We start from the raw sequence: 26,350 nt of genomic DNA on the forward strand, positions 1-26,350 counted from the left end.
GTATATTCCGGTATATTTCTGAGGGTCACACCGAATCCGCGGTCACACTAATATATTGTTTTCTTCTTAGTTTTTTTATATCAAAATCAGCACATTATTTTAAAATGTCCAGATTTCTCTTATCTACGCGAAGATTAATGCCCCAGGTCTGTTGCATTGCTGCCAAACCAAATGTTGTATTTTGTATTTATGTGCTAACACTCTACAGCAAGATTTCCTGCTTGCCGGCTCATGGGTCACCACGCAGTTCCGCGGAAAGACATCGACTCCCATGAACACCGTTGTAATGTTCGTACCACAACAAGAGGTATGTTCTAATGTTGGATAATACTTATGCTGGCTTATTCCAATCGTAAATATAATTAATAAGGCGTGGGTAGTGGAACGTATGGGTAGATTTCATAGAATTCTTGACCCCGGCCTCAATGTTTTGGTTCCAATCGCGGACAAAATCAAGTATGTGCAGAGCCTGAAGGAAATTGCGATAGATGTTCCGAAACAGAGTGCTATTACATCTGACAATGTCACTCTTGATATTGATGGAGTGCTTTACTTGCGGATCATTGATCCATACAGAGGTTCGTTATTCATCGATTTGCATGTGTGTGGGTTGGATGTGTTGGTGTTTACCATGTTATATCATTTTTAAGCGTCTTACGGTGTGGAAGATCCGGAGTTTGCTATAACACAACTCGCCCAAACCACAATGAGGTCCGAGCTGGGGAAAATGTCATTGGACAAGGTGTTTCGAGAAAGGGAATCACTAAACGTTAGCATTGTTGATTCCATCAACAAGGCAAGCGAAGCGTGGGGTATTGCTTGTCTGCGTTACGAAATTCGAGATATACGAGTAAGTACTAGAATGAGTATCAACAAAAATACGATCTTATTTTACAATTTATCTGCCAACAAGCTACCAACAAGAGTCCATGAAGCAATGCAAATGCAAGTCGAAGCGGAAAGAAGGAAAAGAGCGGCTATATTGGAGTCGGAAGGCGTTCGTGAAGCCGAAATTAATATTGCTGAAGGCAAAAGAAAGTCGAGAATACTGGCATCCGGTAGAATATATATGTATACGCACGGTAACTTACAACTAACCTAATTTCTTGGTTTTTTTCAGAGGCTGAACGGCAGGAGCATATAAACAAAGCTAGCGGGGAAGCTGCTGCCATTATTGCCGTAGCAGATGCAAGAGCTCGTAGCCTGCAGGCCATAGCAAAGTCTCTGGCGCACATTGTAAGTAAAACACTCTCTTTACAAAACTAAGTATACAAGGGAAAAGTAGACATTCACAAAACAAAACTTAACAACTTAACAAAACGCAGAAACACGATACTTAAAATTAAGCAATGTTCCAACCGGAGTATGAAAAACGACTGCTTCAGGGATTGGGGATACCGGGAGCCAGTGGGCGAGAGCACTCGGACTTACGCTGCATTCCTTCACGCGCCAGGAATAACTGGGAACGAAACTATCATTTGACGGCTGATCCGAACCCGGTTATTGCGGAACAGTTACACAATTCCCCATATGCATGTCTGCTGCGAAATGAATTGCTGGACTCTGAAGTTTCCTCAATTGATGAATGCAAGCGCAGTAAAAACATTCTTTTGGATACGGGTGATTTCACAGAAAAGGAAAACATACGCGTTTTCGGATATGGAAATTACACTCCACCGAATAAGACCGCGCGTCACCCATTCTCAAGGATTAGCGAAGCCAGTCGTAGGCTACTTTGCAGTCCAACTAGTGCAGTCCGCCGGATAACTCGACTGCCGTATAAGGTTCTTGACGCCCCTGAGCTACAGGACGACTTTTATTTAAACGCCCTGGATTGGTCGTCGAAGGACATACTCGGTGTTGGCCTTGGATGTTCTCTTTATCTTTGGAGTGCAGTAGACTCCCAGGTAACACGCCTTTGTGACCTTAGCGACGAAGACAATTTGATAACAGCTGTGAAATGGCACAGCGGAGGAAAGGAGCTAGCTGTTGGCACAAATCATGGCTCCGTAGCCATTTGGGATGTCGACCGCGAGAAGCAGATTTCTAGTCTAAGCGGACATATATCCCGTGTTACCGCATTGGACTGGCGAGGTAACAGCTTGGCGAGCGGCTCCCGTGATCGCAGTATTTTGCAGCGAGATATCCGCACCAATACTATCACCAGCTGCTTGCAGGGGCACAGTCAGGAGGTTTGTGGCTTGCAATGGTCTCCGACTTGGGAGTATCTGGCTAGTGGAGGTAATGACAATCGTTTGCTGATATGGACGGCTCAAAGTCCTGAACCACTTCATAAGTTTACCGCTCATAATGCGGCCGTGAAGGCACTGGGCTGGTCTCCTCACAAGTCCGGACTCTTGGCTAGTGGCGGAGGTACCGCCGATCGTTGCCTTCGCTTCTGGAACGTCATTAGCGGTCAGATGGTACAATCTGTTGATACCGGATCACAGATCAGTAATTTGGCATGGTCGCGAAATTCATCTGAACTTGTTACCACTCATGGGTTCGGACAACCACAGATTGTGGTATGGCGCTATCCATCCCTGAAGCAAGTTGTTAACCTGTCGGGTCATAACCGCCGTGTGATATACCTAGCTGTAAGCCCAGACGGCAAGTCCATAGTAACGGGCGGCGGTGACGAGACTCTTCGCTTCTGGAATGTATTTACCGAACGAAAGCAGCCTCAGGCGCCACGATCAGCACTTAACCTTTTCTCCAACATACGATAAAGTCCAAAATTCTAAAATATCAAAAACTGTATCGCAAATTTTAATGAAATTCTTTATCACTTTCAATTTCCATTATGAGTTCCATATCTTATTGCTAACAAAAATAGATTATCAATGGTTATTGGCAACTGTCTTTTCACTAAACGATCTCTTATTCTAGGATGGAAAGAATGCTGCTTCCCTCACTCTAGCCGAGCAATACATTGGAGCGTTTAAGCAACTGGCTAAAACAAATAATACTATGATATTGCCGTCTAACGCCGCAGATGTAAACGGATTTGTGGCGCAAGCCCTGTCAGTGTACAATCATGTTTCCAGCTCAAACCAGTCCAGCATCGAGCATACGGCACATGTCAAAAACGTTGCTTCTTGTCTCAATACCAATAATATTGAGTACAATCAGATGAATGATGAGAAAAAGAGTGTAAAAATGAATATTGAATAAGGATGAATTAAATGATTGTTGCTATTAACCTTGAATATTATTTTTTTTTTAAATCCAGCGACTGCATTTATTTCATTTAAAAAGACGAACTACTCTTTTGTGACTCGGCTTGACATCTTTATCATCTAAATGGATAGTTTACAGGGACGGAGATGCTTCCTATCTGCAAACGTTTAAAATCTCAGTTATTGTAGCTACAGCCCACCATTTAGGAAAACTTTATTACACATTTATCAAATGCTACACTTATCCAGTTCATTAGAGATTTACTTGGGCAAATACTTGAGGAACCGGATCTCGTGTGATAACCAAAGCGCAAAGCTAAGAAGGACCAGCGAGCCAGACTGATGAGCCGTCGCTAAAGGTACTGGCACGTAGTTCAATAGTGTCGTAACGCCCAGGGTAGCTTGTGTCCACGCCATGGCGAACACAGCGTTGATTGCCCAATTTGCTCGCTTGGGTAACTGCATGCGCCTCGTGACTAGCCATAAGGCTGTAGCTAGGGAAACTGTGGTGATGCCCAGGATGCGGTGGTTAAACTGAACCGTTGTTGGATTTTCCGTTATATTCCTTTGGATGGGCTTAAACTGCCACATGTCATCAGGGATCCAGCTGTCCCCCATTTTTGGGAATGAGTTGTAAACTAATCCGGCGTCAAGTCCGGCCACAAAAGCGCCGGAGACGGCAGTTAGAAACACCATTCCCTTTGTCATGTGTGACAGTCCTTTGATATTAAATGCTTTCTTTGCTTTCACCACGAATGGCTCCGAGGGGAATAGCTTCGACATTGCTTGTGATAGTGAAAGGGCATACAAAACAAATGCTGCCGCTAGGTGGGAGGCCAATCTGTATTGAGAGACGCGCGGCACATCATTCTGGTCTTCGAATCTGTTCTCCAATCCAGATTTAACCATGTACCATCCCATTAACCCTTGGAGACCAATCAGAGTCCCCAGCAGCAGAACACTGTTCTTGGTTTTTGGACAGAAATAACCTTTTTTCCAGAAATATGCTGCTGGGACAAGGAAAAATCCACCAATGGCGCGACCCCACATTCTGTGTATGTACTCCATGAGGTATATAAATTTGAACTCTTCAACAGTCATGCTTGCATTTTTCCTACAAAGAAATGATTGAAGCATTAACACCTTTATATAATAGGTGAATTGAATGCATTTAACACTTGCAGTTTATATTCCGGATATTGTTGATACTTGCTGAATTCTTGAGCCCATTCCTCTTGAGATCTTGGCATGCGTTCTCCAGTCAGCTTCCATGTAACCATAGAAAGGCCAGACTCTGTTAATCTCGTTACACCACCTGCAGGCAAGGAAGGGCAATCATGTTCAGCATTTGCCGGCAAATTAGTTAAGAGAATATCATTACCAAGGCCAACCGCAACAAAAACCATTCCGCTGACTCCTAGAAACCATCTTCCCACAGTTTTCTCGCTTTTGGAAATGCTAACCTGTTTAATCGTTGGTATTTCCTTCAAGACATTGGTTTTAATGGAAGAAATATAATATAATATACAATACATAACCGTCGATGTACAGAGTAACCATTTACTTACCTTTATTGTGGTTTGCGCAATAGTCGTGTTTAGCCGGGGTCTGGGAACCAAGAGCTTTACCATACTGGTCCTTTTTTGCAGCATTCGTAGCATTTCGCGGCTTGTAATTTTTGTTCAGCTTTCCTAACTTTATATTTCCAATATTATTTAAATTCCAAATCCACTTTGAAGTGCATATGAGGGATGGGGCATTCAAGAACCAAGTTCTTTTCGTTCAAGGGCTGCTAAGCTAAATTGTTCAGAATATAAATTCAAGTTTTGAATGAAAAATCTAGGTATTCCTGGTCGACATGAATTTTCTTTGGATATATTTTTGTAAGGTATTACCACTAACCATACAGTACAGTATACTGTGGTATTACTCTACCACAACTGGGTGGCACGTTTTGGCACAAACAGTTCAACAGCTTTTCGACTGGTGCGACAATAATTTAGACTAGAGTGGACTTGAAGTATAGTCGCATACGGGAAATATCACATACAAATATGGATACTTATTTCCATTATCCAACTATGATTCTAACGACGTTGGATCACTGAAACTACAGGAAAATAGTGTAAACTGTCTCCGAGTTCAGAAAGTTCCGTTGAGATATCCCAAAAAAACTATCACATCACCTCACACTTTTATTGTACAAAATATTTATATCGATATACATATGACCATATGATTTTTCGATTCCAAATAAACTTGGTTACAACACGAGCACGTCTAAAAAATATTAAAATAACCACAATTTAAACACTGAGTAAAACCAGATGAAGAATTTGAACGTGATATTTGAACGGCAGAGTGACGCTTAAAAGGAAGAAACATTTAACATATTACGGGAAATACAGTTACCAGAGTCCGGTAAATTCGTCAATGGTCCTTGTCAAAATGATGCGAAATTTTGGAATTTTTTCAATGAGAAAGAGTAATTTGATAAGCTTGTGGGGCTCCAAAGAACAGGCGTGGGCTTCCACAATGCGATTATACTCTCCTTGCACTGGATCATATAACTACAATTGGCTAAAATGTGAAGGTAGTAACATAATGCAACCGAAACGAAGTCTTCACGAAAACAGTAATGTACAAACATCCGCCAAAGAGAAGAAAAATGTTCGAAAGCCTGAAGATCTGGAGCGAGCCTACGAAGTTCTGCGAACCACGCTTCCCAAACTCTTTGTTGAACCGCTGAACTATTCCATATACAGCCCAAACCTTATATTTCAGAACAATATTACCGGCAAGCACACAGTCGGTCTATACCACTTTGTTAAGCAAATTGCCATTCTTCGAACTGTGGGTCACCTAAAGTACGCCTACGTTAAGTTTGAGGTTCTTAAAATTACAAAGCATCCCGACGACTACACCGTGCGCATAAGGTGGCGCGTGAGGGGAATATCCGGCCTGAAGGTGATGTTCCAGTTCTGGAAATACAAGGTGTGGCAATTGAAGGAAGTACTGAAGGATCAGGAGGCATGGTATGATGGATTTTCCATATGCTACTTGGGAGAAAGCGGTCTAATAGAAAAACACGTTGTTGACAAAGTTATGCCGGATGAGAGTCGAGAGTCTGTTGAAAATGCCTCTGCAATCACCCTGCCAACCGAGTCCCTGGCAGCGACAGCATCCCAGAAACTAAGCTGTCAATAAAACTGTAGCTAGATTTAAATGTTACTTATTTATTGCATTATTTTACATAATAAACAGCAACTGTGAAGATGTTTAGTAACTGCTTTTGATTTTTTTTTTACAAAACCATTCTTATATTTTTTAGATCCTTATTGTTTGAATGCGTGTACGGAACCCTTTTTTATGTATTTATATGGACGCAATCGGCATCGTTTTGCAAATGCACTTATATAAGGCTTTTCCTTGGTGTATTCTATAGTCGCCTGCATTGAGCCTTCTGTCTCCAGAAAGATGTCAAAACTATAAATAGTTCGGAAAAGCTGAGCGTACAGAATACAATAATTTTCTTCCAGCTGTTGGGGTTGCAATGAATTGGTCCAGTACTCCATCATCTACAAAATGGTATCAAAATAAGCTTATATATAACGTATGGAAGTCTGAACAAGCTAACCTTGATAGCTGCATTATTCTGCGATGTACGGCGACCGTTCCAATGCACACTCAATATCCAGAGTGGCATTTCCAATGGATAATTACTCGGTATTCGAATGAAACACTCCATTTTGGCAGAGCCACGAACAATCACAGCACGATAGGAATTGTATGTTATGCCCTTATCATCCGGAGAAATTTTTAGTACGTCTGAATTTTGGGCTAGGAATTCCTCGAGAGTGATCGCCGTCCACTGCACCAGGCTGCAAGACAAGGCCGCAGGATAGACATTTTCTTTTAGTGCGTACAAATCGATGTCCTTGTTAGTCAGACCACGTATTTGCTGACTTAGATTTAACCAAGAGTTCCAGCGCCGTGTAATGCGAGCTATGGTCTCCCGCATGCTTTTATTCAAGTTCAGCTCATGCTTATACAACATCGAGCTGTTGACTGTTGGTATAGAGCATATACTTTGTAACCAACAGTATGCTTTACCAAAGTCCTTAGACTCCAGATATTGTATGCATTCCTCTGGTGTCAGATCCTTATTCTGTAACTAAGGCAAATATATAATTTTATGATTCATACATATATATATGTCTTGTCTTACATCGTATTGAATGCCAGGTATAGGTATTTCATTACCCAAATCGTTTGGAAACAAATGCCGAAGGAGATGCTGAACGAAATTAGTATCCCTAAAAACATGAAAATGTTAAAAACAGTTGCTGCTAAAGCAATTCGCTCGCTAAAACTTACCCTTGATGGTTTGTATTATTGGAAATGCTCAATTGGGGCCATGCTGTCGCACATTTAATTTGTTCGAAATAGCGAATAATCAACACCAGTTGAATCGAGCCAGCAGAGCCAAGCTAGAGACCGTTCAAACGTTAAGGTATTTTTCTATAGTCGTATGTTTCGGTTTAATCTTACCGTGATGCGAATGTGCAGAGGATGAGGACTTAATTCTTTGTTCAAAGGATTTTCCTCAGGTTTTCCCGACAATTCAATGTCCCTTTCAGAGTAGTCGCGCCTTGCTTTTGGGTTTTGCTTTAGGTTTGTCAACTCCTGCATCTGAGCTTCACTTTCATATCCTACCACTTCAACATTGAATGATGGCTCATCGCTCACACGTTGAAGGCATTGCAGGTTGATGAATAATATATAAAGAGGCTTGGGCAGATATTTGACCACAGCACTAAGCTTCCATTCAACATCAAGAGAAAGCTGCAGTGCATCATGCAGCGGTTTCGTAGCACTCTTTAGTGTGCGTAGAGCTGGCACGAATGAAACGTACCTATTATGTTGTTTAAGATTTTCTTGTTGCAGCTCCTTTTTTGAGTTCTTCAATGAGCTTTTCTGTTTATCCAGGTCTTTCCTTAAACGCAGTTCACACTCTAAGCGCTGCAAATGCTTGTAGTGCTCCGATTCTGGTTTCACTTTACTATCTTCAAGTCCCGGCAACTTGGTAAAATACTCAGTGTCTGAGAGCAGGACAAACTTGGAGTCACCACTCTGGAATTTCTCGCAACGCACGATGTCCTTTTTCAAGTGGCTCACTTCGTACAGAAGATTTTGCAATTGCAACCGACTTATGTCCACTTTACATTTTTCCAAGTGTAAGTTATCCCGTCCGGACTTTATTTTCTGTTTAACTTCTCGATTTGCATGCTTTAATGCAACAAATTTCAATGCCGCCGCAGTTCGCAATGTGTCTGAGTTCTGCCCCTGCATACAAAAATAATGAAAATAAGGAACCAACGACTTTGCAGCTTGTTAACACTTACGCTCTTTTTTACTTTTAATATTTCCCCGATGATATCTTCCAGCTCCTGAAACTGCGTATTTAAAATAGCCTCCATTTCACTTAATAATACAATATATTTATTCGGAAGCTAAACAAAAAGTGTGCCGCGGATTTATTGTTAAAATATAATGTGCGACCATCAGAAATATACCAAAATATACCATAGATATACTGACGAATTCAAGTTCTATTGTACTATTCCCCGTTTTTGATATTCCGTCGACTATTACTAGCTATTTAGATCTCTCAGTCCTGCCCCCATAATTTTATCCAATAAATGAATCAATTTTCTACTTGATCTGTTTGTTTTAAATACTTGACTTATTTTATTGCTACGGCGATTGCTGTTTTTGTTCTCCAACATGAAAAAACGAATTTAGCCCACTTAAGCCCCCTCTATTTAAATAGTTCACCCTCTTCAGGTAAATGGCAGAAAATATTAACGATTGTAAATTCTTCTTGTAGATTCAGGCCATCTTTCATCTGAAATTAAAAATAACAACGCTAACTTTCACCTGAACTGTGCTAAAATAATTAAATTTTCATTATTTTCGGTTAAAAATTAAAATACCCCCTTGGCTTATAAAAGGTTAATTGTTCTCCGTCAAGGAATCGTAATAATATTTTCGATTTTGAGATTCCGTCGAATATTACTAGGTAGATAGAACCCTTAGTTCTGCCCACATAATTTTAGGCCATTGATGAATAAATTTTCATCAAGATTGGCTAGTTTTTATTCCTTGCTTTTATTGTATTTTGGCTAAAACAAGACATTAACAAAATAGTTAAACAATAAAAATAGTCGCAATGATTCTGGTATTTGAAGACATGATGCGTGTATAGGCCTTTGAATACCCTATTTCGTTAATTTAATATGAAGATCCTGTTTTACAAACTGTTTTTTGAACGTAATTAATAAAGAAATTTTCTCACATGTTTTAGACATATTCATGTATATTATTAGTATCTTGTACATATATATCTCGATCCTGATACCTACACATCCTGGAATGAAAAACATTTTCTTAATTTATAATATCCTTTTCCCTAGGGTATGAAAATTAGTGTTGCCGGGAATCATTGTTGTATTCCCATCTATATAGATTTCTCAGTTTTGCCCAGATAATTTTATACTATTGATTAATCAATTTTTTACTTGATTGACTTAATTTAAATCCTTTTTTTTTTTAGATTTCTATATAACGTTAAAAATGAAATTTAATAGTATACCGATATACCGTCGGTTTAAATTTGACCTCAAAAAATACCGAAAAGCATTAAAAATATCGTATGGCTTGTAAAAAAAATGTATGTTATTGTTATCGATTGTTACATTCCGATTTTGTCTTCCACTACACTTCAAGACCATGAACACCTGAAAGACATTTAGAAGATGAGCAAGGCAAGCCTTAAGCCTAGTACCACCAACCATATAGTATACATATATATTGACATATTGTACCCACTGTTGTGTTAAATTTTTATTTAATTGGTTAAATTAAATTTCCAATTTTGAAATTATGAATTGCAATTATGAAAGCAGGCTTGAGTATAATATTTGTGGGCGCTGTGGCGCTTCTTATAAGTAAATATCGACGAAAGATAGAATATTTCTACGTTGCCTCTCCCATATTAATCTATTATTATTATTATTTTTTATTTTTTTGCTGATTTAAGTACTAGGCCTTAACTTGAAGTGAAGTCTGTTGTAAGTGCTGTAAAACGACACTTCGGAATAATTCGCGTAAAATAATTTTATATAGAAATTTATTCCAACTGGTTTTCCATGTTACTTACTTACTTATATTATACATTTTTTTTTTGCAATTCGAGATTTTAACTCCCTCTTCTCTGCAAGAAACTGTTGCATTTTACAGTGCTAAGTTGGTTTTTTGCGCACGCGATTTGCGCAGAACAGACAAATTTTACAAGTTCAAACCGCATATACATAGGATAGGCCTGAAAGTGTATAAGTATATATACATTCGTCTATAGTAAACACGTTGTTTACAGAAAGCTAGCTATATCACTCTTAATTAAACTTTCGCTAGCTAAAATATTGACTTTTCTTCGAGCTTAAATGTAAATTCTCATACTTTACACAGTAACGTAACGGTATTAGCAAGTGCCAAAACACTTGATTAAGTTTTAAAGCAACGCCTATTCAACTGTGCAAACCTATGTAGGTACTGAGAAAAATCAATACGAAGTAAATAAAAATGTTACATGAATAAAATACAAACTGTGCATATTAAGGAAGTTGTGAATTCTTTTATTGAGAACTGATCGTATCCAAAATGTACGGAATGACTCAACCAACAGTAAACGTAAGTTTCAAACCGGCATGTAAATTCGTTATGAAGTTAATTTGGCTATAGACCAACTCCATCATTGGATGAGGGATTAGAAAAATTAACAAATACTTAAAAACTGCTTTTGTTTTAGAATCAACGCTTTCGAGTTCGTGATATTGATAACGAGCAAATCATGTCCACTTTTGGAAACATAGGACACCTACTAAACATAGCTGTCGAACGATTTATAACAATAGGAGAAATAATTGCAGAGGAGAACATCGATATAAAGGGGGACATGTACGAGGCTGCTAAAGAAGCAAGAGACGCAGGTACGTTTACGTCAATTACCTTTATAAGCCTTTTAGTGTGAATGAATTGGCCAATAGGCCTGCCTGTCACTAATATGAGTGGTAAAAAAGTTAACACAATTGATTTTATTCTACAGGAAAATCTATTGAGCGGCTATGTGAAATATCACCGTTAAGTGGTATGGAGCTTCGGCATAATATTGAGCCATTGAAGGACTATGGTGCAATAATCTTAGCTGCCAGGTCTCTGCTCTCCTCGGTTACGAGAATACTGCTTTTAGTTGACATAATAGTTGTGAAAAAATTATTAACTGCTAAGAAACGAGCATCGGAGAGCCTGGAGAAGCTGGAGTCAGTCATGAACTTCACTGAATTTGTGCGTGCGTTTTCTGTCTTTGGCACAGAAATGATTGAATTAGCATACCTCACTGGCCACCATCGTAACTCCGTTAAAGAGGAGAGGCGGCGAGCTCAAATGTTTTCTGCCCGTCAAATTCTGGAAAAGTCAATCGCAATTTTACTAACTTCATCGAAAAATAGCTTGATACACAGTGACTGTGTTATAGTAAAGGAGAACCGGGATACTGTGTTCTGCCAGATAAGAAGAGCAATGGACTTGATACACTTTGTCGTAAAGGATAGCATATTCGATTCGGCAAAGCATATGCCCTACGACAAGCAAGCAAGTAACCCACATTATGAGAATGAGAGCATATACACGACAATAAAGCGTATTATAAATCTGATAAAGAGATACAAATTCCAAATGAGTTACTACGACAGCAATACTGAGGGAAATAATAATTCCGATTCATACTTTAATTTCCTTGACGATGATCTTTGGAAGTCAGAAAAGAACCTAGCCCCATCCGGTGGTGGTGGTGTTGGTGGTGGTGGTGGCGGTCGTATCATCAATAACACCAACTTTAGAAAGCATTTAAATTCTGAAAGCATGGACATGCGCGAAGAGCTTACACTGGCGTTTGAGAAGTTGTTTGAGAAAGCTCATGACTTCACAGACTCCCCGTATATAAGTCACAATCATCGAAAGAACATTTTAACCTACTGCGATAACTGCAAGCTGGAGTTTGACATGTATCTTAACGCCATAATGAAAGACCAGCATGAAAATGTTGGAGTTCAGGTGAAAGGTGGTCGGGAGCCGGAGCTCGGAATGCTGAGGAGCTTAGAGGAGCTGTGCAAGCAGCTCGTCATTTCTGTATCGAGCCAGATTGAGGATTTCAATGAATCCCTGAAGATCTGCTCAAAGCTGGTCAAATCTTTCCATGTTCTAGCAACGGCGTACGACATCGATAATCTAAACCAACGTTCTACTAAGTTCCATGACTGCTGCGATCACATATTTGACATTTGCAAGCTTTTGCAGCATATTGCACCTACAGAAAGACTGCAGGTTCAAGCTAAATGCTTAGCTATAAATTTAAGAATCTATGGGCCGCAGGTGTTCATTGCCGCCAAAATTCTTTGGAAATATTCAAACAGCAGTGCGGCAAATGAAAATTTTGAATCATTCTCAGACATGTGGAAGTGGCTGACCAATGAGATATCAATGATCGCAAAGAAGATACTTGTATCAATTAATCCAACTAAGAGTGAAAGAGAAACTGAAACTGAGGTATTTTGGAATATATTTAGTAATTAGATTGAAACTTGTTCATATACATATGTGCATGTACATATGTACCTCTATTCCTTTCCTAGAAATGTGAAGCGACAGATAAACTATCAAAGTCCGGTGTACCTGCAACAGATGATGGCGAAATGGTCGAGTTTTCGGGCCTTGAAGGCAAAAATAATGGAGATCTAAGCACATATCAATCAAAATGGGGTGATGACTTGTCAGACGACAACGACATATTAAAGAGAGCTAAAAACATGTCAGCAATGGCTTTCCTCATGTATCAATTTACGAAAGGAAATGGTTCTTTAAGAACAACTCAGGATTTATTTACTCAAGCCGAATATTTTGCTGAAGAAGCCAATCGACTTTATAAAGTCCTACGTCACTTTTCATACCAGGTAGATGCATACAACTGCCTTGAACCGATGAAGCAGGAAACCGTTTACATTCCTTTTTGAACTTTCAGGTTCCCGCAAGTGACAACAAGAAGGATCTTCTTAACATTTTAGATAGAGTGCCGACTTTTGTCCAAGCACTACAATTTACAGTCAAAGATCACACTGTTGGTAAAGCAGCCACTTTTGTGAAGGTCGATCATGTCATCAGAGAAACGAAAAACCTTATGAACGTTATTAATAAAGTAGTATCCAAGTGCTTTGAGTGCGCAAATAAGGTAACATAAACTAAGAAAATCCCGTAATACCAACTATTTTCAGTTAAGTAAAAAAACTCTAAATGAAGTATAAAATTTAAAAATATTAGGGTCATATTTAGCTGTGATACCAGTTACAGGTATGATTTTACTATTATTTTTTTAAAGGGTAATAACGAGTTTTCATATGGTGCTTTTTATTGAATTCCTATTGAAAACGTTATTCGATGTAAGTCAAAGATTTAGTCAAATACTTGTAGCTTTCCCTGTAATATAAAAAATGCTAAATATTTACCACCAATTTTTCTCAAAGGCAACAGTACAAAACACCCAAGGCTAGAAAGATTGCATTTTAGGTTAATTTGTATTCGAATTTAGTAGAAGGACATTACTCCAGTACGACTGTACAGCATCATTTTTAATGTTTCAATATCGTTGTATCAACGATTTACCAGCTAATGAAACCTTAGCTTCAGGATGGTAATGGGAAAAAAATGGTTCGTTAAACGTTACCGCCTACAAGATGATAGTCTCTGAGATAATTTCTGAATATTTCGAATCATTGACTCTACCGGTACGTTCTTAAGCCAATATTGATCCGATGTATCGCCAAGTTTTATAAGTTTTTAGTTAAGCGGCTAGCAATGTATTAATTTTAAATTCAAATGTAATATGTTTTCTAAATATTTTGACTCTTTTTTCCGCAGTACAAACTAAATTTAACTGGAATAACTGGCGGACTTACATCCGGGGCTGTGGGCGGTGAGAATCTGGCTGGTGGAATGTGTGACTCCAAAGGAACGATTAGTAGCAGCGAGGGGAGCATATGACAGTACGGGATGGCTCGCAGAGCCAAAGGAGATGCCAGAAGGACGAGAGTATCATTTTTACTGTTCTGAGCCAGAACAGCTTATTATACGTATTATAGTGTACACTGTTAAGTATTCTTAAATCATACAATTTTGTGTATTCGTTGGAAATGCTGCTAGCGTTGATTAATGTCAAACTTTTATTAAACATTCAAATTCAAATTAGTTACTTTAACAGCACCATCTTATAATGCATATTTTGTTTCACTGCATTTGGAAAATTAAGGCAATAAAAGTAAAGAAAAATGCGTATATGTATGTAAAAATATAAATTTGATTTTTATAGAGATTAGGAGGAAAGAAAAACTAAATAGATACATATCTAGATCGAGCAATGCATAAAATGGATCGGCTCCATCTTCTGAGCTGATGATGCGGTCTTTTTAACTACTGACTGTATTTCAGTACCCTCATTGTAGTTTTGGTCAACATATTTTATTTATTGCACTTGGAAGAAACAGATAGTGAAAGAAAATGTTTCTAAAATACATAGTTTTCCTTATAGATCGGTTCGTAAAACACTTTGTTCATTTCTCACATTGAACTTAGGAAGATTAGAACTGTTGCAACAATTGGATTTGTCTGCATTGGAAACGTTAAACACTTTCATTGTTACAGTTGAAGATTCCTTTAATTGATAATCCGTTTGGGCAGCAGCGTTCTTAGACTTAAGCAAGTTTTTGAACAACAACAGATCCACAGCGAACAAGGCGGCACACAAAAAGGAAAGCGCTCCAAGCGAATAGGCATATGTTAAAATCTGCTCAGGCAACTGTTCCACAGTAAAAAGTATGAGCAATCCTGCAATAGAATTTCGGTTTATTTATGCATTGCTATGAGCACTAAGATCTAATATAAGTACCCTCTATGGTGAAGAACAGACATCCAAAACATAAAAGAATAATTTCACAAGTATCATAATTCGAATTTCGTTTAATTATCCTGGAAGGAAAAGGCGATTAGGCCTGACTATTTTTAAAAAAACTCTTGAGACTCTTGAGAGAAAAACAATGGTGTATGCCATCAGGTGAGGGCTGAAATGAGGCAATACAGAGTTGGCATGGAATTAAATTACCTTGTAAGAAGCAACACCGACGAAATGAATGTGAAACCAACGAAGGTTAGCGTACTGAAATCGTCGCCTTCCTTTGTCCCTGAAATGCTGTTTAGAAGCCTCCACTCCCTCGATTGCTTTTGGTTGCTGACATAAACTCTCTCGGAATGTTTGTCGGACAGTCGTTTCACAATTAAAGCTACCACTATAGAAATCTGTGAGCAAATAATACAATTATGACCGCGTTAATTCGTTAGAAAAATTCTGTTTTTAAAAGATATATTTTATGGTTCATAAGAATTTGTAAAAACACTTGCAAGTTGCAGAATTTTTGTACATATACAAGCCGCTAGTCCCATGTTCGCCGTTCTCAACAGTCAACTCTTAACTGAAGTTGCAGCAGTGCAAGTGGAACCCGTGTTACTTTTCCCACATTTATGTCCATTGAGTGTGGGACAAGTAACATGCGAGTAAGAAGTTGGTTAGCATTGTTGACTATATGTATGTATACATACATATATTTGAGAGGAAATATCTGAAATAATACTCATAGATACGGTAAGAATGGTAAAAAAAATAAATAGAGAACTTGTTTTCATCATTCGGCTGTCCAATCGTAAAGATTTTTGGGGATCTAACCATGTCAAAACCAATGGATCTCTACTCTAGTTTTTATAGAAAAACGGACATTTGCACGAATACAATATATGTACTTACCCTTGTATTCTCTGGGTACGAACATGAACAAGTATTGGCCTCTGTAGCTAAGATTGTTTTATGCTCTACTGTTATCAGTGAAATATTAGCAATCAGTAAAATATATAAAAACTGACGTTTGATTATTTATACCGAATGGTAAATACACTTCGAAAATGTATTGCTCGTTCCTTCCATCTTTCTTTTATAGAAGATGTTTTGGTTTTGAATATTATAATAATCTAATAATAGGTATATAACAATTAAATTATAATTTTGTATTGATCAAGATGGATCATAAATATAACGTACCCCACCTTCTTAAGGGTATGAAAATAAAGGAAGACATACAGCTCTTGATTCGATTTCAGTTTCGTTAAATCAATCAGAGTGTAAAGAGCGAGCTCGGCGTATCGCCCGTAGAAACAATTAATCGGAGCTATCTGTAATATAATGAGCTTATGTATAATTGGTGCTGGTACTGCGGGGCTTTGCTGTGCCCGCCACTCGCAATTGCATGGATTTCAAATAACCGTTTTTGAACTTTCTGAACGAATCGGTGGAACATGGGTGTACAATGAGGCAACAAAGGTCAAAAATGGTATTGATGTTCATTCTTCTATGTATGAGAATTTGCGGTAAGATTACAACATGTAATCCAATCATTAATTTAATGTGTGTTATGTAGTTCTATTGATCGCATAACTACAGAGATCAAAAAGATAATATGTAAACATTTACATCTTATTGTACAGAACCAATTTGCCAAAAGAAGTTATGGGGTTTCCGGACTTTGAAATACCCGAAAACGACGTTTCTTATGTAAGATCAGATGAAATTTGTGATTTTTTAAATCAGTATGCGGATCACTTTAAGTTGAAACAGTATATCAAATTTAATAGCTATGTTATTCGAGTTCTCCAGAAGAATAAAAAGTGGCAAGTAAGTTTTATTCGAACAAATTACTGTTACTCGTTACTGTTTACTATAAACCATTTTCTTTTAGGTTCTTGTCAAAGATCTGCTTACTAACCAAATAGAATTCCAATATTTCGATAAGATCATGGTAGCAAACGGTCATTACCATACTCCAAACTATATTCGTATTCCGAACATGAATCGTTTTCAGGGCGACTATTTGCACAGTCACGACTACAGAACTAGTGGTATCTTCAAAGGCAAGTTACAACTATATATACATATATACTGAAAAAAATCATAGAAAACTATTTACTTATATGTAGGTAAAACTGTACTAGTTATTGGCGCTGGCCCAAGTGGTATGGATCTATCCAATATAATATCGAGATCTGCTGCGAGAGTCTCTCTAAGTCACCATTTAAGCGACATTGAAAATACGAAATTTTATGATAACGTTTATCAGAAACCGGATGTGAGAGAGCTTGACGAGAAGGGAGCATTTTTTGTGGATGGATCATACGAAGAATTTGATACCATATTTTTTTGCACTGGGTACAAATATGCTTTCCCTTTTCTGACAGTAAATTCTGGTATATATGTTGAGGAAAACTATGTTCAAGGTCTCTATAAGCACTGTATAAATATAAGAAACCCTACAATGGCATTAATTGGGCTGCCATTCTACGTTTGTGCCGCACAAATGATGGATATCCAAGCCCGATTTATTTTGAGCTACTATAATGGCTCAAATCAATTGCCGTCCAGAGAGGATATGCTAAAGGATACACAAACGAGGATGTCGAAGCTTTGGGAAGAAGGGTACAGGAAACGCCATGCACATATGCTGGGACCTAAACAGGTATATAATAATATCTTTGAACTTGATTATTATAAATTAATATTTACTTAAATTTTCTGCTTTTAGATTCAATATTTCACAGACTTGGCAGAAACCGCTGGAGTGAAGAATATCAAGCCTGTCATGACAAAGTTACATAATGAGAGCAGCAAATGCTTCAACGATAACTTGCTCCATTTCCGCGAAGACAACTTTGCGATTCTCGATGATGAAACGTTTGTCAAATTAAATTAGTGCAATGTTCTTAAAACAATAAAGTGAACGCGTGAATGGGCATTATTTCTGCTGATTATTATTATCTAAAACAAATTAAATGAAACCTGACAGATGTGAATATATAACAGCTTTGTTCATTTAATATGATTTTATTTTATTTTCAATATCGAAATGTACAGGTTTTTAAGTTTCAAATTTAGACAGCACAAACATCGATCGCATCGATAGTGACACTAGACACTAACCACAGTACACATGTACAATGTACATAGATGTGCCGCCAGAGAAAAAAAACCAGATTTCCATTCTTGTACTAAGAAAACGCATACAGCCAGGTTAAAATTAGTGAGAATATGCACGCAAAACGCTATGAATGCAGAATCTTGTTACTTACTCTCTGCTTTAACGCTATCTCAACGAAATTTTGCTTTCTCGTAACCGAGATATTTTTATACAGACCTGAATAGGTGAAAAAAATTTCAATCTAATAAAAATTATTATTAACGTTTCAAAGCAGCCTGGAAAACTGATTTTTAATCTTATTTAGAGAAAATAGAGTATGTAGGCTATATATAGGGTACAAATTAGAGGTCTGAATAGCAAGAAACCGGCATTCAATAGAATTCGAGTAAATGAGTGCGATGACACAACATTCAAACGACTTGTCACGAATTAAATGAGTAGAGTGAGGGGCTGTTTCCAAATTCCAAATATATATTCAAAACATTCGAGTTTCCAGCTTATATAAATTTCAAAATTTTTATATATGTAAATTGAAATTTAAAATAGCCAGATCTAGCTATAAGATATTCTATTGGATTTCTATTGGAATAGAGAATTGAATAAAGCCATGCAGATCTCTAGTAAAAGTGTTCATACTGCGGTTGACGAGCAACAAGTGTTCAAAGGCTCACTTACTTTTCATGCTTGTATTTGTATGTTGGTCTTTTTCGTCAAAACCTTATTTTAGACTCAATCAAATAAAAATCAAATAAAATGTATTTATTAATCGGAAAAAATTATGTATTCAGGGCTCAGGGTCCAAGCTAGCTATTAATATTAAACTTTAATATTAAAATCAAGGTTTGCGCACAAGCTCCTTCTCGGAAGGATTAACTTTCCGATTCCGTCTAGACCAACCCGAGTTTTTTGGCCTATCCGTAGGTGAAATTATGCCCAGCATGAACCTTTGCCATAAATATAACTCCTTTTATCATACTTTATCCCCTGAACTATAGACCTTAATATTTACAATCACCCAAACCACTAACCATACAGTATATATATATATACTGTATGGTTAGTGCCCAAACTTAGCAAATGTTAGTGGGTTAAGTGGGATAAATTCGCTTTTTTCATTGGTATACTTCTTAGTATACTTCTTATACTGCTGCTCTCGCAACGAAAAGAAAGTTCGTAATTTCGAATATTATATCAATTTCATCTATTAAATTTAATTTTCGAAGGGTATGTAAGCTACCGTACGCAGGTTTTATAAATTTTCGCTTTCAAATCGTACTTCCATATGTGCATCATTTATTTCAACATTTCCATTTAAATCCTTTTCTTTCATTCACTTTCATTCACAAGTGCTCAAGTTTGGTGGGACTTGCTCTCTTTTTTTTGGGATTTACTTTCCATTTTGTGATGATACCCACTCTTCGTAGAGAGATTTTTCCTCGACACAATGTCTCTTTTCAGCTCAACAATGTCCCTACTTTTCATACTCACTTACGTTTTCTTACGTCTAATGTTGCCAAGCAGTACCCTGGGAAATTGGATATTATAGAATTGAGAAAATATTTGTCATTTCAAGGACCAATAAATGAAGAAACTAGTCAGTCTCTGTTTTAAAACTATTTCAACGATATTTTGCAGCTTCTTGTCTTCTTAGAGGTATTGTATCGGTACGGGATCGAGATATATACAGTACACTATATGCATGAATATGTCTAAAACATATCAAACTGAGAAAAGGTCTTTATTAATTACGTTTTAAAACTGCATGCATTATTCAACGGAATATCAAAATTGAGCAATAGGAACGATTTTTATACCCGATACTCAAAATGAGTATTGGGGTATATTAGATTTGTGGTAAAAGTGGATGTGTGTAACGTCCAGAAGGAATCGTTTCCGACCCCATAAAGTATATATATTCTTGATCAGCATCAATAGCCGAGACGATTGAGCTTTGTCTGTCTGTCCGTCTGTCCGTCCGTCCGCCTAATGCTCAAAGACTATAAGAGCTAGAGCAACGATGTTTTGGATCCAGACTTCAGTGATATGTCACTGCTCCAAAAATATTTCAAAACTTCTTCCCGCCCACTTCCGACCCCACAAAGGGCGAAAATCTGTGGAATCCACAATTTCGACGATACGAGAAAACTAAAAATGCAGAATCGTCGAATATGACTTTATCTTACAGACTGCAAAATCTGAACCAGAGCCAGAATCAAGAAAACAATTTCACTCTTTCTCGCTCTGTCTCTCTCTCTAACACACAGGTTTCATTGGCGGTTTTGCCAATTGAAAAATATGAGTTCAAGGATCTCAGAACCTATAAGAGCCAGAGCAACCAAATTTGGTATCCACACTCCTGTGATATCGGACCTTGACCATTTTGTGTCAAAATTTCGCCAAACCCCCTTCCGCACCCGCAAAGGACGAAAATCTGAGGCATCAACAAATCTCAGAGACTATTAAGGCTAGTAACCAAATTTGGTACACACACACAAATTTGGAGAGCCATACTGACTTAGTATCGGGTATAAGTGTAGAGTTGCGGTGTCCGCAGCAACAGGACAAAGTACAAAGCAAAATGTAAAATTTTAAAAAATTTTAAGTTTTTGTATTGTTTCAATTTTTTTCATTTTATTGATTTCAAAACATAACATTTTTTTACCTCTTATCGATAAAATATATTTTAAAAATACCGCAAATATACTGAATTCAAGAAGTCCGAATGGTGTATTCGATACCATGCACCAACAAATTTCACGGCCAAAAATTCGCGGTCAACTAAATATAGCTTTATGTAATATGTTAAGATAACAAGAACACAACAAATAGATACGAGCGCTAAGATCCTCCCCTCACAATGTTTCGTCGTCAATTCGGAGATGTAATTCGCTGTACGCGACATAGAACGGTGTTGTTTAGGTCACACCAACTGGTGGCACAAACCCAAACCTGCCATGCGAGTCGATTGAGTCCTTTGCCGGAATATCAAGAGCGTGTCAGAGCGGGCAAATTGATGCCCGACAATAAACAACTGGAGACCATGAAGGAACTAGATGCCCTGTACCACAGGATTCAAGGCTACAGACCGAGAACCCAAAGCGGGGGCAGCAGTGGCGGATTCTTCAGCTCCATCTTTGGGCGGAGAAGAACCGACGATGATGACGCGGCAGATGACTTAAACGCAGGCAGCCATGCCCCAATGGGCCTGTACCTCTATGGCAGTGTGGGGGTGGGGAAAACAACCTTAATGGACCTGTTCTACGACTGCTGCACTCAGGTGACTAATAGATTACACAATAAACAGAAACTTACAAGCAACTTATAAGTTTACAGATCCCTCGTAAGCAACGTGTTCACTTTACTGCCTTCATGAACAGTGTGCATGGCCGCATTCACGAGGCAAAGGAGCGGCAAGGACCCGTCGATCGGGCATTCAATTCGGAGAAACCAGCTCCTTTTGATCCAACGAAACCCGTGGCAGACATCATAGCCCGCGAATCCTGGCTGATTTGCTTCGATGAGTTTCAGGTGACCGATATAGCCGACGCCATGGTCCTTAAGCGACTCTTTACACATCTCTTCAGAAAAGGCATTGTTATAATTGCCACCAGCAATCGGCATCCCGAAGATCTGTATAAAAACGGATTGCAGCGGACCAACTTTCTCCCGTTCATAGCCCTGCTCCAAAGGCGCTGCCAGCTGGCCAAACTGGACTCCATCGATTATCGACGCATTGCCCAGTCCGGCGACACCAACTACTTCGTCAAGGGCCAGAGCGATGCGGATGGCAGTATGAATCGGATGTTTAAGATACTTTGCGCCGAAGAGAACGACATCATTAGGCCGCGCACCATCACCCACTTTGGAAGAGATCTTACATTCGTTCGCACGTGTGGCCAGGTCTTGGACAGCAGTTTTGAAGAGCTCTGCAATCGCGTAAGTGCTCCTTAGCAACATATAATCTCGAAAAAATATTGATATTTTCGTGTCTGCTCACAAAGCCTCTGGCAGGTAGCGACTACTTGCAGATATCTCAGTTTTTTCACACCGTCCTCATCAGAGATGTGCCCTCGCTGAACCTAAATATTAAGTCACAAATGCGGCGATTTATAACGCTGATAGATACGCTCTACGACAACCGAGTGCGCGTGGTAATATCAGCCGACTATCCGCTGGACAATCTATTCCAGGTCACCGATCCCGCTGACATTTCAGATACGGATCGCATTCTAATGGACGACTTGAAAATCAAACATGGCACGGTGAGTCGATGGGCCTGACGCTAATGGTCGTTCCACTATAGCAGCTTCGTTGCAGCACGAATCGAAGTCCAGTGTGTTCACCGGGGAAGAGGAGCTGTTCGCCTTCGAGCGTACGATTTCCAGGCTCTACGAGATGCAGAAACGTGAATACTGGGAGCAGTGGGCAAAGCATCGCTGATACCCCCAGACAGACCTCAAACCACAAAAGCAATAGTTTCATTAGTGCAAATAAATTAATCGTATACCTCGTGTCGGAGTACACTAAAGTTTTCGTTGTAGTTTCACACTAGAAACACAAGCATAGAAATAGATATGGTTGACTTGTCAAAAGTATTAAAGCAATTTAGAAACAAATTTATTCGAGTCTTTATGTGCCAGCCGTGCTCAGCTGCATTGGCCAATGTTGAAGAAGAGGCCGAAATGGTCCGTCTCCACGGCGTAGTCCAGGTCCGAGTCAGAGAGGATAATGTTGGGGGACTTGCCGCCTGACTCCAGGGGAACCAAGCTTGAATATCCTCCTTATCGCCACCCTGAATTTCAGCAATTCTCTTGTGCCACTCATTGTTGATAAACAGTCCGTGTAGAGCACCTCCGGGGTTGTCTTGGGCTGAGGCAGAGCTGCGCGCCGCCGGTTCGGGACTTCGCAGCTTTGTTTTGTTCCGCAATTGTGATGGCAGTGCTTCGATAAATCACGCGACAACTGATCGCTGGTGGTGGCAGTTTCGCAGTGATCAGCTGTTCTATATTTTCGGTTGTGTACACTAGAAAAACAAGCCTAGAAATAAATAGAAGTTGTTGACTTGTCAAAAGTTTTATTCCAGTCAAAACGTGCTGGTGATTTATTTCGTTATCTAGTGATCGTGTCGTGTGGTAAAATTATCTGTTTAACATTCAGTTCTATTTAAACTGATAAGGTTGAGGTTGGGGCGGAAGAAGATTAGAAGGTCAAGATCATTTGCATATCTCAAAACGGGGAACAAACCGGAAAATGGACGTAAAAGAGTTTGAAGTGAACAAAACCCTTCCTTATGGTGATAAAAACATTTAACGAATAGAGAACAAAACTGAGATTCTTGACACATTTTCGTAGACCCCTCCCTGCTCGCTGTTAACATTTCACTGCGCCAGATCGAGGAGATTGCGTCGACTGTGTCCCAGCGCTGCCATGTGAGCGGCGTTAACGAAATTGCCTGGGCCTTGAGGGCGCTGATGCTGACGGATTTGACCACTCTGGCGGGCGATGATACGGCGGCCAATGTGCGCAGACTGTGCCTGCGTGCCTGCTATCCGTTCGAGCCACAGTTCTTTGACAAATTCTTCGAACGAGCTCTTCTCTCTGAGATTCATACAGCCGCCGTCTGCGTGTACCCGGCTAGGGTGAAGGATGCCTACCAGGCACTTCAGCAGTACGACAAACTGAACAAGGTGGCCATCGCAGCGGTAGCGACTGGCTTCCCCACTGGCCAGTATGGACTGCAGACGCGCCTGCAAGAGATTAGTCATGCCATTCTGGCTGGCGCAACCGAAATTGATATCGTTATCAACCGTCAACTGGCACTGGTGGGCGACTGGGAGGGCCTCTACAACGAGGTGGTTCTGATGCGCAGTGCATGTGGAAACGCACACTTGAAGACCATTCTGGCCATAGGCGAGCTCGGGACAATGGAGAATGTAAGCTGATGACCGGCAAGCATAATGGTTGATTGACATCCCCGTTACAGGTTTACAAAGCGGCTATGGTATGCATGCTGGCTGGAGCGGACTTTATAAAAACCTCCACGGGGAAGGAGTCTGTGAATGCGACGCTGCCTGTTGGCTTGGTTATGATATTCGCCATACAGGAGTTCAAGCGTCGCACTTGCCAAATTGTCGGCCTGAAACCAGCTGGCGGTGTCCGAACTGTGCGAGATGCCATTGCCTGGATGACGTTGGTGAACGAGACTCTTGGTATGCGCTGGCTGCGTCCCGAACGTTTCCGTTTTGGTGCGTCAGGTCTACTTGATGACATTGAGAAAGTAGTACGAGAAGGTGTGGCCAAACTAGAGGCAGAAGAGGCTGAAAAGGCCAAAAAAGGGGAAGCTGTGGTGGAGCAAGACCCCGTGGAAACCCTTTGCAAAGAGCTCCGAAAGACAAAGCAGGAGAAGTAAACACAGCTTCGCAATAGCCATCCACTTCTCGCATGGACTACATTTATTACTGTATTTTTATATCATGACTAAAATTAAATGAACAATTTCTATGAGTGATGTTGATCCTGTTCAATCGATTTGTAGTCGTAATTGAACTGTGCAGGAGCCGCCATTAGATCCTCCTCCGCCTGCTCTTCGCCATGCTGCAGAAGTTCTCCGGGGCCAGCCTCTTTGTGTGGCTGATTATCCGGCATCTTCACCTGCATGTCCACAGCAAAGAAGGAATCGTCAAAGTTGATGCGATTGCGCTCATCCTGCTCCAGGTAGAGTGCCTTGGGCGTCTCCCCGCCCATGGCCTTCTCATATGTATTCAACCACTTCAGATTGAGATTGATATGCTTGGCTGCCGCATTGAACTTCTTTGGCTTCTTCTTTGGCTTGTCCGCATAGTAATTGTGCTCCTGCTTCTGCGACTCCGGCGGAGGAGCTATCTTCTCCAGGAGCCTGCTCTTGGCATCCAGGTTGGGATCCACATAGTCGAAGAGGGGCAAATAGAAGTTATACGGTTGCTCTGTGGGCGGCAACAATAGCTGTTGCGGCTGCACCTGTTGCTGCACATGGCTGCTGGCTTCCGCCATTGAGTCTTCCTCAATGGCGGGGCCAAAGATTTCGCCAGCTCTCCTGAGCAAATTCTCCAAACGCTCAAGGGTTATTATGTGAGGGTGTAGCAGCTGTACATCATCATGGAGCTGTGCCCGACGTGCTGCTGTGGGGCTGGCCGTGACACTCGAACAGAAGATGCACAACAGCAGCTGCAAAGAACATAGAATTAGGACCGAAACCGGATCCTTCACTCTTTCCACTCACAATCAATATGCCACTCATGTTGCCTTTGATGTCAAACCCAAATCCAAACACTTTAAATGGTCCACTTTCGGTTTCACATGCACTGCTCTCTGACTGAAGCACCTTCACTTCAAAGATCTCACACGAAGTAAGGCCTGCTTTGGGCAAGCCTATTCATTTATAGTCGCTCTCCATGCTCCATGCTCCCATGCTCCACGCTCAAACGGAAGCTCGGAAGTCTCCACCATCAATGGCCCAACAACAACAGTCCAACAGTCAAGGAGCAGAGCAGTTTGGCTGCGAGAAAACAAGTTTCTCACACAAGAAAATAAATATGTAACGAGCCAAACTAGACATGCACGCCAAATCAAATCTTTGCCTGTGTGCACGACGCTCTTGTGCATAATAATGTTAATGTAACAGCAGCGCATTGGCGTTGCAGTTGAACAAACTGGAATGGAAGTACCGGCGAGGTGACTAACAGTTTGTCACTCAGGCAATTGCCATCGCCGCTGAAGAAATTGTCCAATTTCAGGTGGTGGCCAGAGAAAAGTCGGCCGTCGGCCGCCTACCTCGTCTTTGGCTTCGACTGTAAGTGCATTGACCCACACAATTATTTCCGGAGCAATGGGGACGAATGTGTGAACGCGTTTCGATTGTCTTGCGATCCATAGCCGTAAAAGTGCAAGTTCAAAGTTACAGGAAATGTTTAGTGTGTGGCGGCATAATGGGAAAAGTGTAACGACCATAAC

The 26,350-nt window shown here is 39.9% G+C and overlaps 11 protein-coding genes across 15 annotated transcripts; 7 read left to right on the forward strand and 4 right to left on the reverse strand.

The window, feature by feature from the left end:
- Nucleotides 1–3,209, forward strand: Stoml2 (stomatin like 2). Of its 2 annotated transcripts, none has more exons than XM_033377536.1 (7): nt 1–146; nt 209–307; nt 371–578; nt 651–850; nt 914–1,058; nt 1,121–1,236; nt 2,890–3,209. In XM_033377536.1, exons 1-7 carry the CDS (start codon nt 105–107, stop codon nt 3,172–3,174), a joined length of 1,095 nt encoding a protein of 364 aa, XP_033233427.1. In that variant the 5' UTR covers nt 1–104; the 3' UTR covers nt 3,175–3,209. The 2 variants fall into 2 exon arrangements, with proteins under 2 accessions (XP_033233427.1, XP_033233428.1); XM_033377537.1 differs by lacking the exon at nt 2,890–3,209 and adding an exon at nt 1,326–1,455.
- fzr2 (fizzy-related 2) lies at nt 1,327–2,801 on the forward strand. The gene has a single exon (XM_015183666.2). It carries the CDS (start codon nt 1,350–1,352, stop codon nt 2,727–2,729), a length of 1,380 nt encoding a protein of 459 aa, XP_015039152.1. The 5' UTR covers nt 1,327–1,349; the 3' UTR covers nt 2,730–2,801.
- Nucleotides 3,045–5,024, reverse strand: LOC4803530 (cytochrome c oxidase assembly protein COX15 homolog). 2 transcript variants are annotated; one of them, XM_033377535.1, is made up of 5 exons: nt 4,748–5,024; nt 4,561–4,663; nt 4,362–4,494; nt 3,401–4,293; nt 3,045–3,337 (listed from the first exon to the last, which is right to left on the reverse strand). In XM_033377535.1, exons 1-4 carry the CDS (start codon nt 4,838–4,840, stop codon nt 3,441–3,443), a joined length of 1,182 nt encoding a protein of 393 aa, XP_033233426.1. In that variant the 5' UTR covers nt 4,841–5,024; the 3' UTR covers nt 3,045–3,337; nt 3,401–3,440. The 2 variants fall into 2 exon arrangements, with proteins under 2 accessions (XP_033233426.1, XP_001360241.3); XM_001360204.4 differs by having other exon boundaries at nt 3,226–4,293.
- A 366-nt stretch (nt 5,025–5,390) lies between these two features.
- On the forward strand, nt 5,391–6,465 carry LOC4803531 (uncharacterized protein C6orf136 homolog). Its single transcript, XM_001360205.4, has one exon. It carries the CDS (start codon nt 5,613–5,615, stop codon nt 6,384–6,386), a length of 774 nt encoding a protein of 257 aa, XP_001360242.3. The 5' UTR covers nt 5,391–5,612; the 3' UTR covers nt 6,387–6,465.
- thoc5 (THO complex 5) lies at nt 6,424–8,765 on the reverse strand. 2 transcript variants are annotated; one of them, XM_033377534.1, is made up of 6 exons: nt 8,585–8,765; nt 7,731–8,525; nt 7,557–7,669; nt 7,408–7,495; nt 6,817–7,347; nt 6,424–6,757 (listed from the first exon to the last, which is right to left on the reverse strand). In XM_033377534.1, exons 1-6 carry the CDS (start codon nt 8,657–8,659, stop codon nt 6,515–6,517), a joined length of 1,845 nt encoding a protein of 614 aa, XP_033233425.1. In that variant the 5' UTR covers nt 8,660–8,765; the 3' UTR covers nt 6,424–6,514. The 2 variants fall into 2 exon arrangements, with proteins under 2 accessions (XP_033233425.1, XP_033233424.1); XM_033377533.1 differs by having other exon boundaries at nt 6,817–7,353.
- A 1,679-nt stretch (nt 8,766–10,444) lies between these two features.
- alpha-Catr (alpha-catenin related) lies at nt 10,445–14,630 on the forward strand. The gene is made up of 6 exons (XM_033378141.1): nt 10,445–10,931; nt 11,050–11,230; nt 11,347–12,845; nt 12,932–13,249; nt 13,318–13,524; nt 14,211–14,630. Exons 1-6 carry the CDS (start codon nt 10,902–10,904, stop codon nt 14,331–14,333), a joined length of 2,358 nt encoding a protein of 785 aa, XP_033234032.1. The 5' UTR covers nt 10,445–10,901; the 3' UTR covers nt 14,334–14,630.
- Nucleotides 14,631–14,788: 158 nt separating this feature from the next.
- LOC26532480 (uncharacterized) lies at nt 14,789–16,334 on the reverse strand. 2 transcript variants are annotated; one of them, XM_015179582.2, is made up of 5 exons: nt 16,144–16,248; nt 15,744–15,961; nt 15,448–15,641; nt 15,235–15,314; nt 14,789–15,173 (listed from the first exon to the last, which is right to left on the reverse strand). In XM_015179582.2, exons 2-5 carry the CDS (start codon nt 15,783–15,785, stop codon nt 14,872–14,874), a joined length of 618 nt encoding a protein of 205 aa, XP_015035068.1. In that variant the 5' UTR covers nt 15,786–15,961; nt 16,144–16,248; the 3' UTR covers nt 14,789–14,871. The 2 variants fall into 2 exon arrangements, with proteins under 2 accessions (XP_015035068.1, XP_033234034.1); XM_033378143.1 differs by lacking the exons at nt 15,235–15,314; nt 15,744–15,961 and having other exon boundaries at nt 15,081–15,173; nt 16,144–16,334.
- Nucleotides 16,335–16,492: 158 nt separating this feature from the next.
- Nucleotides 16,493–18,181, forward strand: Fmo-1 (Flavin-containing monooxygenase 1). Its single transcript, XM_033378142.1, has 5 exons — nt 16,493–16,760; nt 16,878–17,064; nt 17,129–17,300; nt 17,367–17,902; nt 17,969–18,181. Exons 1-5 carry the CDS (start codon nt 16,576–16,578, stop codon nt 18,134–18,136), a joined length of 1,248 nt encoding a protein of 415 aa, XP_033234033.1. The 5' UTR covers nt 16,493–16,575; the 3' UTR covers nt 18,137–18,181.
- A 2,894-nt stretch (nt 18,182–21,075) lies between these two features.
- LOC4803533 (putative ATPase N2B) lies at nt 21,076–22,977 on the forward strand. Its single transcript, XM_001360206.4, has 4 exons — nt 21,076–21,638; nt 21,695–22,297; nt 22,363–22,623; nt 22,679–22,977. Exons 1-4 carry the CDS (start codon nt 21,219–21,221, stop codon nt 22,799–22,801), a joined length of 1,407 nt encoding a protein of 468 aa, XP_001360243.2. The 5' UTR covers nt 21,076–21,218; the 3' UTR covers nt 22,802–22,977.
- Nucleotides 22,978–23,395: 418 nt separating this feature from the next.
- Dera (deoxyribose-phosphate aldolase) lies at nt 23,396–24,869 on the forward strand. The gene is made up of 3 exons (XM_001360207.4): nt 23,396–23,654; nt 23,714–24,294; nt 24,345–24,869. The coding sequence occupies exons 1-3, from the start codon at nt 23,612–23,614 to the stop codon at nt 24,768–24,770; spliced, it is 1,050 nt and encodes a 349-aa protein (XP_001360244.2). The 5' UTR covers nt 23,396–23,611; the 3' UTR covers nt 24,771–24,869.
- On the reverse strand, nt 24,778–26,203 carry LOC4803535 (uncharacterized). Its single transcript, XM_001360208.4, has 2 exons — nt 25,620–26,203; nt 24,778–25,564 (listed from the first exon to the last, which is right to left on the reverse strand). The coding sequence occupies exons 1-2, from the start codon at nt 25,635–25,637 to the stop codon at nt 24,860–24,862; spliced, it is 723 nt and encodes a 240-aa protein (XP_001360245.2). The 5' UTR covers nt 25,638–26,203; the 3' UTR covers nt 24,778–24,859.
- Nucleotides 26,204–26,350: the final 147 nt, after the last annotated feature.

Source organism: Drosophila pseudoobscura, chromosome 3, assembly GCF_009870125.1.
Source record: "Drosophila pseudoobscura strain MV-25-SWS-2005 chromosome 3, UCI_Dpse_MV25, whole genome shotgun sequence".
In the NCBI taxonomy this organism is placed as follows: Eukaryota; Metazoa; Arthropoda; class Insecta; order Diptera; family Drosophilidae; genus Drosophila; species Drosophila pseudoobscura.

Bases quoted from the DNA above. Each gene is read 5' to 3' on its own strand.
- Stoml2 (XM_033377536.1), top strand. From the start codon at position 105: ATGTCCAGATTTCTCTTATCTACGCGAAGATTAATGCCCCAG. The intron at 1,059-1,120 runs GTAGAATATATA...GGTTTTTTTCAG, and splicing joins GTCGAGAATACTGGCATCCG to AGGCTGAACGGCAGGAGCAT. The intron at 1,237-2,889 runs GTAAGTAAAACA...CTCTTATTCTAG, and splicing joins CAAAGTCTCTGGCGCACATT to GATGGAAAGAATGCTGCTTC.
- fzr2 (XM_015183666.2), top strand. From the start codon at position 1,350: ATGTTCCAACCGGAGTATGAAAAACGACTGCTTCAGGGATTGGGGATA.
- LOC4803530 (XM_033377535.1), bottom strand. From the start codon at position 4,840: ATGCTACGAATGCTGCAAAAAAGGACCAGTATGGTAAAGCTCTTGGTT. The intron at 4,664-4,747 runs GTAAGTAAATGG...AATGTCTTGAAG, and splicing joins TTGCGCAAACCACAATAAAG to GAAATACCAACGATTAAACA. The intron at 4,294-4,361 runs GCAAGTGTTAAA...ATTTCTTTGTAG, and splicing joins CAATATCCGGAATATAAACT to GAAAAATGCAAGCATGACTG.
- LOC4803531 (XM_001360205.4), top strand. From the start codon at position 5,613: ATGGTCCTTGTCAAAATGATGCGAAATTTTGGAATTTTTTCAATGAGA.
- thoc5 (XM_033377533.1), bottom strand. From the start codon at position 8,659: ATGGAGGCTATTTTAAATACGCAGTTTCAGGAGCTGGAAGATATCATC. The intron at 7,670-7,730 runs GTAAGATTAAAC...AACGGTCTCTAG, and splicing joins CTCTGCACATTCGCATCACG to CTTGGCTCTGCTGGCTCGAT. The intron at 7,496-7,556 runs GTAAGTTTTAGC...TCATGTTTTTAG, and splicing joins AATAATACAAACCATCAAGG to GGATACTAATTTCGTTCAGC.
- alpha-Catr (XM_033378141.1), top strand. From the start codon at position 10,902: ATGTACGGAATGACTCAACCAACAGTAAAC. The intron at 10,932-11,049 runs GTAAGTTTCAAA...CTTTTGTTTTAG, and splicing joins TGACTCAACCAACAGTAAAC to AATCAACGCTTTCGAGTTCG. The intron at 13,250-13,317 runs GTAGATGCATAC...TTGAACTTTCAG, and splicing joins TACGTCACTTTTCATACCAG to GTTCCCGCAAGTGACAACAA.
- LOC26532480 (XM_015179582.2), bottom strand. From the start codon at position 15,785: ATGGGACTAGCGGCTTGTATATGTACAAAAATTCTGCAACTT. The intron at 15,315-15,447 runs GTAATTTAATTC...TTTTCCTTCCAG, and splicing joins TCGGTGTTGCTTCTTACAAG to GATAATTAAACGAAATTCGA. The intron at 15,174-15,234 runs GTACTTATATTA...ATTCTATTGCAG, and splicing joins TCTGTTCTTCACCATAGAGG to GATTGCTCATACTTTTTACT.
- Fmo-1 (XM_033378142.1), top strand. From the start codon at position 16,576: ATGAGCTTATGTATAATTGGTGCTGGTACTGCGGGGCTTTGCTGTGCC. The intron at 16,761-16,877 runs GTAAGATTACAA...CTTATTGTACAG, and splicing joins TCTATGTATGAGAATTTGCG to AACCAATTTGCCAAAAGAAG. The intron at 17,065-17,128 runs GTAAGTTTTATT...ATTTTCTTTTAG, and splicing joins AGAAGAATAAAAAGTGGCAA to GTTCTTGTCAAAGATCTGCT.
- LOC4803533 (XM_001360206.4), top strand. From the start codon at position 21,219: ATGTTTCGTCGTCAATTCGGAGATGTAATTCGCTGTACGCGACATAGA. The intron at 21,639-21,694 runs GTGACTAATAGA...ATAAGTTTACAG, and splicing joins TCTACGACTGCTGCACTCAG to ATCCCTCGTAAGCAACGTGT. The intron at 22,624-22,678 runs GTGAGTCGATGG...GCTTCGTTGCAG, and splicing joins TGAAAATCAAACATGGCACG to CACGAATCGAAGTCCAGTGT.
- Dera (XM_001360207.4), top strand. From the start codon at position 23,612: ATGGACGTAAAAGAGTTTGAAGTGAACAAAACCCTTCCTTATG. The intron at 23,655-23,713 runs GTGATAAAAACA...ACATTTTCGTAG, and splicing joins GAACAAAACCCTTCCTTATG to ACCCCTCCCTGCTCGCTGTT. The intron at 24,295-24,344 runs GTAAGCTGATGA...TCCCCGTTACAG, and splicing joins AGCTCGGGACAATGGAGAAT to GTTTACAAAGCGGCTATGGT.